The sequence below is a fragment of the Chiloscyllium punctatum genome, chromosome 22 (assembly GCF_047496795.1).
Source record: "Chiloscyllium punctatum isolate Juve2018m chromosome 22, sChiPun1.3, whole genome shotgun sequence".
NCBI lineage: Eukaryota > Metazoa > Chordata > Chondrichthyes > Orectolobiformes > Hemiscylliidae > Chiloscyllium > Chiloscyllium punctatum.
Genome location: NC_092760.1, coordinates 14,663,973 through 14,677,104, shown reverse-complemented (window position 1 = coordinate 14,677,104; position 13,132 = coordinate 14,663,973). Strand labels below are relative to the sequence as shown.

Sequence of the window (13,132 nt, the reverse complement as noted above, 5' to 3'; positions counted from 1 at the left end):
CCATCTTCTTGTTACTCTTACCAAAGTGATTGACTTCACACTTAGCTACATTGAATTCCATTTGCCACCTTTCTGCCCAGCTCTGCAACTTATCTATATCCCGCTGTAACCTGCCACATCGTTCTTCGCTGTCCACCACTCCCCCGACTTTCGTATCATCCGCAAACTTGCTCACCCAGCCTTCAAGCCCCTCCTCCAGGTCATTTATAAAAATGACAAACAGCAATGGTCCCAAAACAGATCCTTGTGGAACACCGCTAGTAACTGCACTCCAAGATGAACCTATACCATCAACTACTACCCTCTGTCTCCTTCCAGCCAGCCAATTCCTAATCCAAATCTCTAATGCACCCTCAATGCCATACCTCCGTAGTTTTTGCATTAGCCTGCCATTGGGTACCTTATTGAACGCCTTGCTAAAATCCATAAACACCACATCTACTGCTTTACCCTCGTCCACTTCCTTAGTCACCTTCTCAAAGAACTCAATAAGGTTTGTGAAGCACGACCTGCCCTTCATAAAACCATGCTGACAATCCTTGATCACATTATTCCTATCCAGATGTTCATAAATCTTATCCCTTACAATTCTCTCTAAGACTTTGCCCACAACAGAAGTGAGACTCACCGGCCTATAGTTACTAGGGCTGTCCCTACTCCCCTTCTTGAACAAGGGGACCACATTTGCTACCTTCCAGTCTTCTGGCACTATTCCCGTAGACAACGACGACATAAAATTCAAGGCCAATGGCTCCGCTATCTCCTCCCTAGCTTCCCAGAGGATCCTAGGATAAATGCCATCAGGCCCAGGGGACTTATCTATTTTCATCCTTTCCAGTATTCCCCAGACCTCTTCCCTACATACCTCAAGGCCATCCATTCTAATCACTTGTGACTCAATATTCACATCAGCAACAACGTCCTGTTCCTGAGTGAATACTGACGAAAAGTATTGATTTAGTGTCTCACCAATCTCCTCCGCCTCCATGCACAACTTCCCACTACTATCCTTGACTGGACCGATACCTACCCTAGTCATTCTTTTATTCCTGACATACCTATAGAAAGCCTTTGGGTTTTCCCTAATCCTACCAGCTAAGGACTTTTCATGTCCCCTCCTTGCTGCTCTTAGCTCTCTCTTCAGATCCTTCCTGGCTACCTTATAACTCTCAATCGCCCCAACTGAACCTTCACGCTTCATCTTTACATAGGCCGCCCTCTTCCCTTTCACAAGGGATTCCAAATCCTTATTAAACCACGGCTCCCTCACAAGACCCTTTACTCCCTGCCTGACTGGTACATACTTATCAAGGACACCCATTAGCTGTTCTTGAACAATCTCCACATATCATTTGTGTTCTTCCCTTGAAGCCTATTTTTCCAATCCACGCATCCTAAGTCATGCCTCACCGCATCATAATTTCCCTGCCCCCAGCTATAACTGTTGCCCTGCAGTGCACACTTATCCCTCTCCATCACTAGAATAAAAGTCACCGAGTTGTGGTCACTGCCCCCGAAGTGCTCACCTAACATGACAGGGGTCTCAGTCTGAGAGTCAGTGTGTGTTTTATACAGGACAGGGGTCATCATCTGAGAGTGAGTGTGTGATTTATATGGGAAAGGGGTTACAGACTGAGAGTGAGTGTGTGTTTTATACAGGTCAGGGGTCACATACTGACAGTGAGAGTGTGTTTTATACAGGACAGGGGTCACAGTCTGAGAGTGAGTGTGTGTTTTATGCAGAACAGGGGTCACAGTCTGAGAGTGAGAGTGTGTTTTATACAGGACAGGGGTCACAGTCTGAGAGTGAGAGTGTGTTTTATACAGGACAGGGATCACAGTCTGAGAGCGAGAGTGTGTTTTATACAGGACAGGGGTCACAGTCTGAGAGTGAGTGTGTGTTTTATATGGGACAGGGGTCACAGTCTGAGAGTGAGAGTGTGTTTTATATGGGACAGGGATCACAGTCTGAGAGTGAGAGTGTGTTTTATACAGGACAGGGGTCACAGTTTGACAGTGACAGTGTGTGTTTTATACAGGACAGGGGTCACAGTCTGAGAATGAGTATGTGCTTTATACAGGACAGGGGTCACAGTCTGAGAGTGAAAGTGTTTTATACATGACGGGGTCACAGTCTGAGAGTGAGAGTGTGTTTTATACAGGACAAGGATCACAGTCTGAGAGTGAGAGTGTGTTTTATACAGGACAAGGATCACAGTCTGAGAGTGAGTGTGTGTTTTATATGGGAAAGGGGTCTCAGTCTGAGAGTGAGTGTGTGCTTTATACAGGACAGGGGTCACAGTCTGAGAGTGAGTGTGTGTTATACAGGACAGGGTCACAGTCTGAGAGTGAGCGAGTGTTTTATACAGGACGGGGTCACAGTCTGACAGTGAGAGTGTTCTTTATACAGGACAGTGTCTGAGAACAAAGCAATGATTTATACAATACGCGGTCAACAGCATAAGGATCTACTAGCTGTCAAACATATCACTATTACATTACTTTGTCAATTGAGCAGCGGAAGATAGAGGGACAACAAAAAATATGAAGTGAAAATAACTAAGAGAAAGTAAATAGATGTCACTAAAATTTAGAGTTCAGGTGAAACGTTGGGCAGAATAAGTGAGAGAAACAGCAAGCTGGAGAGAGAGGAGAACACAGAAACAATGGGGGATGACCTACTGGGAGGTCGTATGTGGTAGTATATCAATACAGTAACACTGAATGGTGATTGTTTAACTTGTGGTCAATGATGTTATATAAAATACTGCTAAGTGCTGGTACATTTCCTGCTGCAGTACCAGCTATAAACCTGCAGGACTAATAACCTCCATAAGGTTCATGGCTAGTGTTCTTCAGTTAGGAATATCCATACGTTTTACTGAATAGATTTTTCCCTGTCAAGATTATCTTAATAAACATCATATTACTAGTTCATCCATTGCAACACTTACTGGGTGAGCAGAGAAATGAGATTGTTACTCTGGAGAAACACTCCCCGTGCTGCACACTAGCCGTTTCCCAGCACTCCCCGGACTCACTGGTTGATGAACAATTGGAGCTTCACTCACCAAACACCGTGAGGGTCAGCAGCAGGTTCTTCATCAGTTTCTTTCCCAGCCGTTTCCACAAAGGGAGCTTGCCGTCCGGTTTCTCGGGAGCCAGGGCACATTCATCCATCCGTACCTCCATCTGCTTGGGCATCTTGGCAGAGCTGGGAGAGAGAAAAACCCAAAAGACCCTGGGTCATCATGAGAAGCAGGAACAGCCAAAGCTCCCCAGGCTGTGGGATACCTGGGAGATTGTGGCCTAGTGGTATTATCGCTGTAACTGTTAATCCTGAGACCAGGTCATGCCCTAGGGACCAGGGTTTGAATTTTACCATGGAAGATGGTGGAATTAGTAATTCTGTGAAAATCTGGAATTAAGAATCTAATGATGACCATGAAATGATTCTTGGCGGGGTGCCCCACCTGGTTCACTAATGTCCTTTCGGCCAGGATGCTGCCATCCTTACCCAGGTCTGGCCAACATGTGACTCCAAACCCCACAGCAAAGTGCTTGACTCTTAACTGCCCTCTGGGAAATAAATGCTGACCACATCCTGTGAATGAATTTTTAAAAATCACATACGTACCCTAACTCACTGTTCCAGACTATGATACTGTGAGTACAAGTCCCACAATAGAAGCTCCTGCTTTCAAACATCAGTGCTCCTCCATGCCAGAGATATGGTTAAACCAGACTGTGAGATGGACTGTGCACCAGTGAGATTAGACATCAGGGAAATTTACAATCCTACACACTAGCAAGCTTAATATCTCAACACTCTGGGATTTTGCTTCCATACTTTCCTGATTTAATATTGATAATTACGTTTTATTAAAACAAGCAATAAAAGAGCTCAGATTATCTCTGCCGTTATATTTGCACATGTGGGAGGAATGGTTCAGATATGACTGTGTTATGTGTGTAATGGACCATGGAGTGCTATCAGAACAGAGGTTTACTGCACAGTCTAGGGGCACTGAACTGGGAACAGTGAGAAGTGATTCTTTTCAATGGTGTTTGTTCATCTCTTATCCCAATAAAAAGAGATTGATGTGGAATGGGAAAAAAAGCATGCCAGGTCTATACTAGGACACCAGACAGCCTGAACTACATTGAAATTAGGGGCATGAGGAGGTCCCTTGAGCCTGCCCTGCTATTCAATAAAACCATGACTGATTTGATCGGAAGCTCATATCCACCTTCCCACCCAACACTCCCTCACCTCTTCTATTTACCAATAATCTATCCACCTTTGCCACAAATTTAAACTGTGGGAGGAGTTGAGTCCAGACAGACTGGTCTGTGCTGAGACATTGAGGCAATACAGACTAGTGTGTACTGAGACATGAACACCAGACAAAATGCTGTGTAATGTGACACTGAGACCAGGTGATCTGATCTGTATTGGGATCACATAGAGAACAAAGAACAAAGATAACTTAGAGCCCAGCAACAGACCCTTCGGCCCTCCAAGCCTGAACTGATCCAAATGTACTGTCTAAACCTGTCGCCCAATTCCTAAGCATCTGTATCCCTCTGCTCCCCACCTACTCATGCATCTGTGCAGACACATCTTAAATGAATCTACCATGCCTGCCTCTACCACCTCTGCTGGATTCTTGTTCCAGACGCCCACCACCCTCTGTGTGAAGTACTTACCACGTGTATCCCCCTTAAAATTTTCACCTCTCACCTTGAAAGCGTGACCTCTCATTATTGAATCCCTCACCTTGGGAAAAAAACCTATCTCTATCTAACCTGTCTACACATTCATGATTTTGTAGATCTCAGTCAGGTGCCCCCTCAATCTCTTATCTTAATGAAAACAAACCTAACCTACTCAACCTCTCTTCATCGCTAGCACCTTCCATACCAGGCAACATCCTCATAAACCTTCTCTGCACCCTCTCCAAAGCGTCCACATCCTTTTGGTAATGTGGTGACCAACTAGTACCCAGGTGCATTGTTTTATTCTGCTGTGTGTGATGTGGGCTGTGAGAGAATGTGTAGCCTCTCTCTCAGTTTGACAGTAACATATACACATACCACTGACAGCAATAAAGTAGGCAAGGCATTGAAAAGTAAGCTGCAGGAATAGTCATTAATGCACCCAGACTAACTGCTAAGGAAAGCTCGGGGACATTTTATAAGTAGACAGCTTTAGCGGAACCATGCAAATTTATTCTCTGCAAAAGGAAGCCGTTACAAATGAGTTCTGGAATTCACTCAAGTCTCTACCGCCGCAAATGCACACTCTTTCTCTCTAACCATTTGGAAATTAGACCTTAGAAATTCAAGTTCTTCATTGCCCATTGTTTAGGACTTTGAATCTATGACTAAAACAGGATGTGCTCACAAGGACTTAGAGCATTACTCGGGAGATGCAGCTGCTTGATATGCAAAATGGACAAACTCAATCCGTAATGTAAAGTGGCAGACCAAACCTGGCTCACCAAGCATGATCTTAGACTGGGCAATCTGTCAAGTGCTGCTTCCCTCCAGCAGGATTTGTTGAGGTCATCTCCCTCGATCTGAATGTTATTGTGGCACCCATTTTAACTGACAAGTTGTCCAGTTTGTGTTGAGTGTCTACGCTATATCATCTCTCACTTTCTGCAATGGTTTCCTCTGGCTCGGCACCAGACAGACCTGGATTTCAGTGAAAGAGGCTGTTGCTATGTTTCAAGAAAGATACGAGGCCAAGGTGTTGAACAACAGCAGGGGCTTTAACGTAGAGGTGTTCACTCTACAGGCAGCAAAGGTTAAACTAAACATTTCCCTCCAAAATGACCTATGATGTCATCATAGTGTCACACAATCCAACTCTTAAAATGATAGCCCACCAAATGATAGTCCATCTCTTTACATTAGAGATTCCTACAATGAAAGCATTTCCAGTCATATTTACCACATTCAGTAGGTAATGCATTCCAGAGGATGTCAATTGCTCTGTGATCATCATACCTCAGGTTGCTGTTTATTTTTCTCGTTGCTTTTCTCCAGATAACCTTTTGTGCCCTCTGTTCCATTTCACATTCACTTTCTCTTCAGTTTTTTAATGTTTGTGTAAGCCCTTGGTGCATGGTTTACTGCTGCATGGCGTCATGTGGTCGCACTCTTAAAGTGACAGTCCACCATATTTACCAAACACATAACAGCTGTGAAATCCTGCACTGAGCGGCACTTGACAGGGATTGAAGACAAACGATAGAAACACAGGGCACAAATGGAGACACCTCGTCATCAGGTCACCAGCAGACACGCTTCTATATAGCCAGTAAAACCCATCCACAAGCTGGATGGTCTGTTAAAGGGCCACTAGAGCAAGGTAAACCAGCCAGCACTATGAATCGCTCAATATCGTTCATTTGAAACACTTTCAGTCATAAATGACAAAAACCCACTTTGCAGCCAGATTGCTTTTGAGTTGCCCTCATTAACTTTTCCCAATTGCTTTAACCTCCTTCCTTTCCCAGTTCCGTGTTGATTAACATTCCCCATCACCGAACCCTCCTGACAGCAAACATGGGGTAATTTCTGGCTAAACCCCTTGACATCTTAGTCCTGGTTCAAAGCGATCAATAGCGGTCACAGATTGAACAGCCCAAGCAAAAAAGCTGCCAGGTTGGTTCAAAGATCTTAGAAACTGGAATAAAAACCATGCGCAGCACCTGGTCACAATGGAGAGACTGAGAACAAGGGAGTTTACATCGCTTTACCTGCAGCACAGTCATACTGAAGTCTTATTCAGCTGAAGTTGAACCAAATTAATTTGCCTGTCAAACACCGTCAGGGTGCAGACATCAAAACTGCTTAACTGGAATGCAGTGCACATGGCATGAAACAGAAAAATGGGGGGTAGAGACTAAGATAATAAAATGATTGGGAAAGACAATGAGCACAGCTCAGTGGACATTCCGTTTGTTGGTAACAGAAATAGTTGGGTGATAGTGAGTTGCTGTGGATTAATTTAATGCACGGAAAGATGGTGAAGTGTGGCAACCATGACACATGAATGGTAGCTTATTCATTCAACAGTTACACGGCAGCTGATTATAGCCTTTGACGGTTCACAGTCCAGATGATCATTCCATATGAGTCAATTGAGAAAGAAAATCTAATGTATTGCAAAATGGACCAGCAATACATCTGCAATAGCATTATAACGATTCACTCAGGGGATGTGGGCAGTTCCAGCTTGGCCATCATTTATTACCCATCCCAAGTTAATCTTGAGGAACTGACAGGGAGCTGCCTTCTTCAACGACTGCAATCCACTCGATGATGCATTGCATTATAATAAGAGCAATTTCTCCCAAGGGGTTATTCACCCTGAGCTGCAAACAGAGGAACTTTAAATAAGTTCATTTTGCCAGAAGGTCAATTTGAAAACAGAATGCATCACGCAAAAGACCATTTCAGTTACACCGTTACAAAGTTGATCTTAATACCAGGTTAACATTGCCCTCTACAACACACCCTGGGACATCAGTGTGAAATACACTGCCCTCTGTAACACACCCTGGTATATCAGTGTGAAATACACTGCCCTCTGTAACACACCCCGGTATATCAGTGTGAAATACACTGCCCTCTGTAACACACCCTGGTACATCAGTGTGAAATACACTGCCCTCTGTAACACACCCTGGTATATCAGTGTGAAATACACTGCCCTCTGTAACACACCCTGGTATATCAGTGTGAAATACACTGCCCTCTGTAACACACCCTGGTATATCAGTGTGAAATACACTGCCCTCTGTAACACACCCCGGTAGATCAGTGTGAAATACACTGCCCTCAGTAACACACCCTGGTATATCAGTGTGAAATACACTGCCCTCTATTACACACCCTGGTATATCAGGGTGAAATACACTGCCCTCTATTACACACCCTGGTATATCAGTGTGAAATACACTGCCCACTGTAACACACCCTGGTACATCAGTGTGAAATACACTGCCCTCTGTAACACACCCTGGTACATCAGTGTGAAATACACTGCCCTCTGTAACACACCCTGGTATATCAGGGTGAAATACACTGCCCTCTGGAACACACCCCGGTATATCAGTGTGAAATACACTGCCCTCTATTACACACACTGGTATATCAGGGTGAAATACACTGCCCTCTATTACACACCCTGGTATATCAGGGTGAAATACACTGCCCTCTGTAACACACCCCGGTATATCAGTGTGAAATACACTGCCCTCTGTAACACACCCCGGTATATCAGTGTGAAATACACTGCCCTCTGTAACACACCCCGGTATATCAGTGTGAAATACACTGCCCTCTGTAACACACTCTGGTATATCAGTGTGAAATACACTGCCCTCTGTAACACACCCTGGTATATCAGTGTGAAATACACTGCCCTCTGTAACACACCCCGGTATATCAGTGTGAAATACACTGCCCTCTGTAACACACCCTGGTATATCAGTGTGAAATACACTGCCCTCTGTAACACACCCTGGTATATCAGTGTGAAATACACTGCCCTCTGTAACACACCCTGGTATATCAGTGTGAAATACACTGCCCTCTATTACACACCCTGGTATATCAGTGTGAAATACACTGCCCTCTGTAACACACCCTGGTACATCAGTGTGAAATACACTGCCCTCTGTAACACACCCTGGTACATCAGGGTGAAATACACTGCCCCCTATTACACACCCCGGTATATCAGTGTGAAATACACTGCCCTCTGTAACACACCCCGGTATATCAGTGTGAAATACACTGCCCTCTGTAACACACCCCGGTATATCAGTGTGAAATACACTGCCCTCTGTAACACACCCCGGTATATCAGTGTGAAATACACTGCCCTCTATTACACACCCTGGTATATCAGTGTGAAATACACTGCCCTCTGTAACACACTCTGGTACATCAGTGTGAAATACACTGCCCTCTGTAACACACCCTGGTATATCAGTGTGAAATACACTGCCCTCTATTACACACCCTGGTATATCAGTGTGAAATACACTGCCCTCTGTAACACACCCTGGTATATCAGTGTGAAATACACTGCCCTCTGTAACACACCCCGGTATATCAGTGTGAAATACACTGCACTCTGTAACACACCCTGGTATATCAGTGTGAAATACACTGCCCTCTATTACACACCCTGGTACATCAGTGTGAAATACACTGCCCTCTGTAACACACCCTGGTATATCAGTGTGAAATACACTGCCCTCTGTAACACACCCTGGTATATCAGTGTGAAATACACTGCCCTCTATTACACACCCCGGTATATCAGTGTGAAATACACTGCCCTCAGTAACACACCCTGGTATATCAGGGTGAGACACACTGCCCTCTGTAACACACCCTGGTATATCAGTGTGAGACACACTGCCCTCTGTAACACACCCTGGTATATCAGTGTGAAATACACTGCCCTCTATTACACACCCCGGTATATCAGTGTGAAATACACTGCCCTCAGTAACACACCCTGGTATATCAGTGTGAAATACACTGCCCTCTATTACACACCCCGGTATATCAGTGTGAAATACACTGCCCTCAGTAACACACCCTGGTATATCAGTGTGAAATACACTGCCCTCTGTAACACACCCTGGTATATCAGGGTGAGACACACTGCCCTCTGTAACACACCCTGGTATATCAGTGTGAAATACACTGCCCTCTATTACACACCCTGGTACATCAGTGTGAAATACACTGCCCTCTGTAACACACCCTGGTATATCAGTGTGAGACACACTGCCCTCTGTAACACACTCTGGTATATCAGTGTGAGACACACTGCCCTCTGTAACACACCCTGGTATATCAGTATGAGACACACTGCCCTCTGTAACACACCCTGGTATATCAGTGTGAAATACACTCCACTCTGTAACACACCCTGGTACATCAGTGTGAAATACACTGCCCTCTGTAACACACCCTGGTATATCAGTGTGAAATACACTGCCCTCTGTAACACACCCTGGTATATCAGTGTGAAATACACTGCCCTCTGTAACACACCCTGGTATATCAGTGTGAAATACACTGCCCTCTGTAACACACCCTGGTATATCAGTGTGAAATACACTGCCCTCTGTAACACACCCTGGTACATCAGGGTGAAATACACTGACGTCTGTAACACACCCTGGTACATCAGTGTGAAATACACTGCCCTCTATTAGACACCCTGGTACATCATTGTGAAATACACTGCCCTCTGGAACACACCCCGGTATATCAGTGTGAAATACACTGCCCTCTGTAACACACCCTGGTACATCAGTGTGAAATACACTGCCCTCAGTAACACACCCTGGTATATCAGTGTGAAATACACTGACGTCTGTAACACACCCTGGTATATCAGTGTGAAATACACTGCCCTCAGTAACACACCCTGGTATATCAGTGTGAAATACACTGCCCTCTACAACACACCCTGGTACATCCGTGTGAAATACACTGACGTCTGTAACACACCCTGGTATATCAGGGTGAAATACACTGATGTCTGTAACACACCGTGGTATATCAGTGTGAAATACAATCCCCTCTGTAACACACCCTGGTATATCAGTATGAAATACACTGCCCACTGTAGTACACCCTGGTATATCAGTGTGAAATACACTGCACTCTGTAACACACCCTGGTATATCAGTATGAAATACACTGCCCTCTGTAACACACCCTGGTATATCAGTATGAAATACACTGCCCTCAGTAACACACCCTGGTATATCAGTATGAAATACACTGCCCTCTGTAACACACCCTGGTATATCAGTATGAAATACACTGCCCACTGTAGTACACCCTGGTATATCAGTGTGAAATACACTGCACTCTGTAACACACCCTGGTATATCAGTATGAAATACACTGCCCTCTGTAACACACCCTGGTATATCAGTATGAAATACACTGCCCTCAGTAACACACCCTGGTATATCAGTATGAAATACACTGCCCACTGTAGTACACCCTGGTATATCAGTGTGAAATACACTGCCCTCTATTACACACCCTGGTATATCAGTGTGAAATACACTGCCCTCTGTAACACACCGTGGTATATCAGTATGAAATACACTGCCCTCTGTAACACACCCTGGTATATCAGTATGAAATACACTGCCCACTGTAGTACACCCTGGTATATCAGTGTGAAATACACTGCACTCTGTAACACACCCTGGTATATCAGTATGAAATACACTGCCCTCTGTAACACACCCTGGTATATCAGTATGAAATACACTGCCCTCAGTAACACACCCTGGTATATCAGTATGAAATACACTGCCCACTGTAGTACACCCTGGTATATCAGTATGAAATACACTGCCCTCTATTACACACCCTGGTACATCAGTATGAAATACACTGCCCTCTATTACACACCCTGGTATATCAGTATGAAATACACTGCCCTCTATTACACACCCTGGTGTATCAGTGTGAAATACACTGCCCTCTGTAACACACCCTGGTATATCAGTATGAAATACACTGCCCTCTGTAACACACCCTGGTATATCAGTATGAAATACACTGCCCTCTATTACACACCCTGGTATATCAGTGTGAAATACACTGCCCACTGTAGTACACCCTGGTATATCAGTGTGAAATACACTGCACTCTGTAACACACCCTGGAATATCAGTATGAAATACACTGCCCTTTGTAACACACCCTGGTATATCAGTATGAAATACACTGCCCTCTATTACACACCCTGGTATATCAGTATGAAATACACTGCCCACTGTAGTACACCCTGGTATATCAGTGTGAAATACACTGCCCTCTGTAACACACCCTGGTATATCAGTATGAGACACACTGCCCTCTGTAACACACTCTGGTACATCAGTGTGAAATACACTGCCCTCTGTAACACACCCTGGTATATCAGTATGAGACACACTGCCCTCTGTAACACACTCTGGTACATCAGTGTGAAATACACTGCCCTCAGTAACACACCCTGGTACATCAGTGTGAAATACACTGCCCACTGTAGTACACCCTGGTATATCAGTGTGAAATACACTGCCCTCTGTAACACACCCTGGTATATCAGTATGAGACACACTGCCCTCTGTAACACACTCTGGTACATCAGTGTGAAATACACTGCCCTCTGTAACACACCCTGGTATATCAGTGTGAAATACACTGCCCTCTGTAACACACCCTGGTATATCAGTGTGAAATACACTGCCCACTGTAACACACCCTGGTATATCAGTGTGAAATACACTGCCCTCTATTACACACCCTGGTACATCAGTGTGAAATACACTGCCCTCTGTAACACACCCTGGTATATCAGTATGAAATACACTGCCCTCTATTACACACCCTGGTACATCAGTGTGAAATACACTGCCCTCTATTACACACCCTGGTACATCAGTGTGAAATACACTGCCCTCTGTAACACACCCTGGGACATCACTATGAAATACACTGCCCTCTGTAACACACCCTGGTATATCAGTATGAAATACACTGCCCTCTATTACACACCCTGGTACATCAGTGTGAAATACACTGCCCTCTGTAACACACCCTGGTATATCAGTATGAAATACACTGCCCTCTATTACACACCCTGGTACATCAGTGTGAAATACACTGCCCTCTGTAACACACCCTGGTATATCAGTATGAAATACACTGCCCTCTGTAACACACCCTGGTATATCAGTATGAAATACACTGCCCTCTGCAACACACCCCGGTATATCAGTATGAAATACACTGCCCTCTGTAACACACCCTGGTATATCAGTATGAAATACACTGCCCTCTGTAACACACCCTGGTATATCAGTATGAAATACACTGCCCTCTATTACACACCCTGGTACATCAGTGTGAAATACACTGCCCTCTGTAACACACCCTGGTACATCAGTGTGAAATACACTGCCCTCTGTAACACACCCTGGTATATCAGTGTGAAATACACTGCCCTCAGTAACACACCCTGGTATATCAGTGTGAAATACACTGCCCTCTGTAACACACCCTCGTATATCAGTGT

The 13,132-nt window shown here is 44.6% G+C and overlaps 1 protein-coding gene across 2 annotated transcripts in view; it reads right to left on the bottom strand.

Moving 5' to 3' along the window:
• The window catches only part of LOC140493421 (excitatory amino acid transporter 2-like), a 274,102-nt gene that overhangs the window by 55,346 nt on the left and 205,624 nt on the right, over positions 1–13,132 (bottom strand). For both annotated transcript variants that reach the window (XM_072591843.1, XM_072591844.1), the window contains one exon: positions 3,072–3,214. In XM_072591843.1, the coding sequence (XP_072447944.1) occupies positions 3,072–3,214 (143 nt within the window). The remainder of the gene's footprint in view (positions 1–3,071; positions 3,215–13,132) is intronic.